The sequence below is a fragment of the Cyprinodon variegatus genome, unplaced genomic scaffold (assembly GCF_000732505.1).
Source record: "Cyprinodon variegatus isolate N-32 unplaced genomic scaffold, C_variegatus-1.0 Scaffold6, whole genome shotgun sequence".
NCBI classification, from domain to species: domain Eukaryota; kingdom Metazoa; phylum Chordata; class Actinopteri; order Cyprinodontiformes; family Cyprinodontidae; genus Cyprinodon; species Cyprinodon variegatus.
The window spans coordinates 2693059-2699058 of NW_015150459.1; the positions used below are offsets into that span (position 1 = coordinate 2693059).

Genomic DNA, 6000 nt, shown 5'->3' on the forward strand with positions numbered 1-6000 from the left:
CCAGCCCTGATGAAGGCTCTGCTGCTCTTTTAAGCCCAGCACTCTGATTAGAAACATTATCTTTACCTGTGTAGGCTACCCAGGTTCTCCACAAAGATCCTCTCTGGAAGGGATGCATAACTCTCACTCACTAACACACAGGAACGCTGACATTTAGGCTACAAAGTATCCCCTCAAAAACTAAACCCCTAAAAAAAAAAAATTTCTTTTTTTTCTAACCACAAATCTAGAGAGGTGTGGCTTTCTCCCAAAAATGACGAGAGCTCTAATCAGAGAGAGAGGTCGCTCTGGTGGTGCTACAGAGATCCAGAGCGCAGAATTTATGACAATTTTTTTACTTTATATATATAAAAAAAAAAAAAAACACTACTGTGAAGAGAATGCATTAGATGTTGCTTTGAAAGTTAAACGCTTCATGTGGGGGGGCATACCAAACATGTTAAAGCATCTGATATCATGATGCAAAAAATCTACCTTTCAGCCTTCATATATAAAAGGGTTTGTGAGGCAATGCAAGTTTATTTGTATATCAGAATTCAGTACAGGGAAAGTACGATTCAGAGTGCTTAGTTTTCAAAATAAAAGAAAAATAAAGCCCGAATTAAAGCAAATAAAGATAAAAACATTGGGGTACTGTTAAATTGAAAGATTTAGCTCCTGTTGAAATTTCACACCTGTTTCTTGGAGTTTTGTTTGTTGGAATATTCAAGATGAAACCATATTTATGTGTTGTAATTCACCCCAAAAAGTCCAACTCCACTCAGATTTCGGTGAGATTTTATATTCATACATATTCTAATGAGTTTAAGGTGTTTTTCTTTGAAGGTTGCATAAATATGTTATTCTTTAGAGATGCAAAGATGGTTGATTAAATGAATTGATTGAATTTCTGCTATACAAATAAAACTGATTTGATTTGTTTTGATTAAATCTTATCCCAACACACTTGCAGATTTAGCTGGAGCAAAAGGTTTTTCTACACAGGATGGCTTAATAAATACCCAGGCTACATGTCTAAGTCTCTAAAAGGAATTTCTTAAAGCTACAAGCATTTGATGATGTGCAAAATGGTACCATGTGTTTACAGGCAGTGCCATTTGTACTGTTTGATAATGAGCACTAAACAGTTATAGATGATGTCAGAATTTGACACTCATAAATTTCATCTCAGGCACAATCTTCTTTCCATTTCCTTTCTAAGTCTTTTTCTCTTTCATCCTAATTCTTCACTTCTTTGCTGTCATGTTACAGCTGTTTTATCATTCCTCTCTGTCCTCCCTCTTACTTCCATGGTTTTTCTTTTAATCTGATACTTTTCCTTTTTTGTTGAACTCCACTCCTGACAAGGTAAAAATTCATTTTAGCACAAAGTTTGCAGAGGCCCTCAAAATTCAAAAAGACAGGAACCGTACTCCTCTTGTCAGATGCTGTGCCTTTATCCTTCTTTTTTTCTCCTCCCGTTTTCTTTTTACACCGTCATCCTCCTTCGGCCTTGAGCTAAATGAACTGTGACACCAAAGGTTAGAAGCAGATCCCAGCAGATATAGGAGGCACTCTTTAATTAAGACGCTATCTTTCCACCATTCCCTCATTTCTGTTCATCAGAATCCACTGCCGCCATCTCCCAGGTTTCGATTAGGCCAACTTTCATTTGCTTGCAGGCAATAATTGAAAACTCAGCGTGATAAACGTAATGTTGTATTCTGCCTAAACAAGCACAAACTCCCGGTACGTGACCGTGTCAAGTCCCGTTAGGACGGCCGGGCTTTCTCTCCTCCCACTTTGTGTCTCTCCTCCTTCCCCCCTAATCTTGCTTGGCACTCTTATAGTTCTTTTTCATGTCTGCTTTCCTTCAAACATATTGACATCCATAGCCACATCAATCATATTTCTATTGCCTCCTTTTCTTTTTTTGTGTCACACTTTTACTGTGATGTCCCCCTCCCCGACCCAATGTCTGCTCCAGTTAAAATCTCAATTGGTTTATGCATATTTCCTCTTTTATCCTTCTGCTCCCTCTCCCTTTCTTTTGGATGCAGACACACAAAACATTTAGTTGATTTGCTATCTGAATACAAACGGTGCTGCTGCTAATAATTGCCATGAAATGTAGATGCAAATTGCTTTCTCTTCTCTTGCCCCTTTTTCATTCTGCCCTCTGCGTATCCTCCCCTCTGTGGGTGCCTGTTGAAGCTCTAAAAAATTCATTCATCTGTTACTAACTTCTACCTCTCCATCGGCGTACTTTTTCTGTCCCCCCCTCTGCGCTCCTGGCTAACAATCTCCTCCCTGCTGCCTTCTCCTTTTAAGACTGTGATAACTCTGCTGGGGGGGTGGGAGAAAGAACAAATTTGTGTTTTTGCTGCTAACTCCCACATTCATCCCCCATCCTCTCTTTAGGTGTTCTATCGCAGCAGGACAATGGAAAGACATTCAGCGTGTCCAGCACCATCCGCATCCCGGTGGAGAGGAAAGATAACGGGGCGGCACTGAACTGTGAGGCACTCCACCCAGCACTGAGCGGCCAAAAGAGGGTTCGACATTATCGGCTGGACGTGTATTGTAAGTCCTCTTGCCTTATTACATCACTTTTTTACAACCTGTCAAGCAGATTAAAAGGCTTAATGTTCATTTCTAAATATTTCAAAACTAGTCATTATTCCATCTGTGCTGCTGTCTCCTACATTAAAACTTTAACACTTTTCATTATAAAGTTTTCCCTGCAAAAATTGGTCACAGTTAGAGCCTCATTTTTCAAACAATAAACGTTTTATTGTAGACCAGATTTTCTTAGGTATGCAGAGCAGCCCAGTGTGAGAGCAGCCGTATGCGTAGAAATCCTGCTGTGCAGAAATAGACCTGTTGCCAAGTCAGGATCCTGGCCTGTGGTTTTCAGAGCTTACCAACATAGACATTATAAAACAGGAAAGCTTTAATCTGATAAGCACTGTATGTACGAAGATTTGAGGACCATCATCAGCCATGATCAGTATCTGATTTCAGAAGCTCGTAAATTCTGATTCAGTCTTGGAGAAGAAAGAGCATCAAATATGTTGAGTGGTTTTATTCCATTAGATATTATATTAAGATGACATTGTAAACAATTTTTATCACATATAGTGAAAAGGTATCATGTTCTCAATGCTGGTTTTTTGCAGCACTGCTGAGAAACACACAAAAACCTTAAAATACCACATTTATGTATTTTAACAGAAGTAGTCGTCATTTCATATCTCTCCTAGTGTTTTTATCTTTTTTTTTCTTTTTTATTCTTTTCCATATAAAATGATCCTGTTCAGCTTTAATCAATGCATAAATTCTTTGTTTTGAACCACAGGCAATAAAATGCATCATTTAAAAAAGAGGGAAATAGTCCTATAATTTACAGTGCTTGGGAAGCTTTGAATGCTGATTTCTGAATTATTAGGGGCTTATGGGTAGTAGTCTGTATCATCACAGCAAGTTTATTTCATTAAATTTCATATCCACTCAGGGAACCAAGACAAATTCTCAGTAGGGATGTAATCTTATATTTGACAGATCAGACCAGACAAAGCACAATAATTGGTTCATAAGAACAAAATGAGATGTGATTAATGCAAAACTGAGAAGTACCATTTAGTTTTTCTTGTTTGTAGTAATAGAGTAGAAGTTTCAAGTGTTGTCTGCTCTGTTAGCAGCTAGCAGTTAGTTCTTTTTCTCTGACATTTGATGAACAGTTGGAGTTTTTTTTTTTTCTGTTTTTTTTTTACCTTTACTTAACCAGGAAAAAAATCCAAAGTTAGCAGCAAAGTTTCATAAGATACATTAAACAAAGATACATTAAAATAAATGACAGGTACATCCATACAGTTTAAAGGTACATTCAGCTAATGATGTGAGAAAACACACAAAACCAAGCTAAAGGTATAGTGGAGGATTTTCGCAAATTTCGCAAAGACCCCCCCTCTCCACTCCAAAAAAAAATGCACATGCACAACCCTGTACCTGCACCCATAACTGAACGTCTTTTAAGATCGCCTAGAAGGTGGTGAGGATGGGTGGGGGCAGGTGGGCTGTCCTCATGTGCTCCCTACAGAGGATGAGGAGAGCCCACCTGCCCCCACCCATCCTCACTACCTTCTAAAGAAGCATAATAGAGAGCGTTCAGACGTGCTGTCTCACTGTGTGGTGTGGAGGCTGCAGCGCCGCAGATTGGAAGAAGGTGAGGAGAGTAGTGACAACAGCAGAGAGGATCAACAATAAAAGACATTTCATCCCAGCAGCATGTTCCGAGCTCGTAACATTATAAATGACCCCAGGAGATTCCAAAACATTACCGCCATCAGACTGCCAAATGTTGAAAAAACTCTTAATCATGTCACAGACTGTGCATGAAACTGACCATATCAATGTGTTTTTTTGCACCATGTTTTTTCTCCCACAGTGTGTACATTTGATCACTCCTGTACTTTGCCATGAAATGCCATGAGAGCTGTACAAAACAAAATTTTGTTTTGTATACAATCTGTGTATACAAAATGATAATAAAAGTTTATTAAAAGTTAATTCTAAGTCTAAACATGGGTGAGAGTATACACGAGCCCATTTCTCCTCATGCACGCTCTGTTTTTCAAAGTTGCTCTTTGCATTGCTCATACAAGCTTACTTTCCCATATGTCAGACTCACCACCGGTAAGTGAAAATAGGAAAGGCCTTACATAAACATATATAACCAGTTACCAATATAACCAAAATGATTGACAATTAGGAGGAGATCCTATTGACTTATGGCCAAGAAAGGTTTTTTTTTTGGTTGTTGTTGTGTTTTTAAGAAAAGACTGTTTGTGGAGAAACCCATTTAAATTCCATAAAATCTTTTTCTGTTTTTCTTTCTAACCTTCCCTTGCAGTAAGATTAGTAACCCCCACTCCCATTTCCACAAAATGGTTTGGCTGTTTATGTTGCTTCACCAAGTATATTATGTTGCTCCAGTAAAGTACAAAATGCTCGGTGTTCTATAGGTAGAGAAAGGGGAAATAAAAGGCCTGAATCTTCCTCTCCGCTCTGGGTCAGGCAGCCGCTCAATCACTTTGATACAGACATGACATCACGATCGTCACCTGAGAAAAAGGCATCAAGCGGCAGGTATAGGCTGCCTTTTGTTTGCTTTTACATACAGACAGTCACGTCTCTGTGTCACTGCTCTAATGGTGCTTACAAATGCTGAAGCTCCAGCCAGGGACATGCTAGATAAAGGTATAATTAGGATAAGTCCATTAGGTATCTTTTAAAAGCTATGCTTTCAAATGTGCTATAGACTGAGTTGACTGTCAGGCTCATCCACCATTGCACCTGCAGGAAAGGGCTGTAGATAATCAGCTATGTATAAAAACAAGATCCTGCTATAGAACATCAACTGATAAACAAAGATTCTCACAGTATTATTTTGTTCTTAAATCCAAAAATGTCATGCAGACATCTATAAATTGGAACACTTGAGACTGTTTCAGGTATAGAAAAAATTACATTAAACATTGCCAATATTTCTTTTTGTAAAAGTAAAATCTTGAGTGTAACATGAAATGCAAACGTCACACTAATGAAATAAACTTCAAGCTTAATATTTTTTCTTTTTCAATATAAATTATTAGTAATAATTAAATACATATTTTACTGCATGGCAATTTCCTGAAGACAAATTAAACTTATTTTATATTTTTGTCCTACTTAGCAAAATGACTCTTGCTACCAAAAAAAAAAATCACTGAAGTCCATTTGGATTTGCAAGGTGTTCTGACTTTCATTATGTGCTTTGGAAAAGAGCAAAAAACTAAAAAATAAAGTAAGTCGGTCAGTAAGCCTCAAACTGTAGCTGGAAGAGTTGCATAATTTTGATTTAAAGGGTTTAATTCATTTATTAGTCTAATATGTTGATGAGTCATTATAAATACATTTCTAATCACAGCCTTTTCATTTTAACTGTACTTATATAATTTTTTCATGAACAGAAGTTTTTGT

General features: G+C 37.6%; 1 protein-coding gene across 4 annotated transcripts in view; it reads left to right on the forward strand.

The window, feature by feature from the left end:
• cadm4 (cell adhesion molecule 4) overlaps nt 1-6000 on the forward strand; it is a 258446-nt gene that overhangs the window by 219302 nt on the left and 33144 nt on the right. For all 4 annotated transcript variants that reach the window (XM_015375132.1, XM_015375115.1, XM_015375141.1 and 1 more), the window contains exon 4: nt 2401-2562. In XM_015375132.1, coding sequence (XP_015230618.1) covers nt 2401-2562 — 162 coding nt within the window. The remainder of the gene's footprint in view (nt 1-2400; nt 2563-6000) is intronic.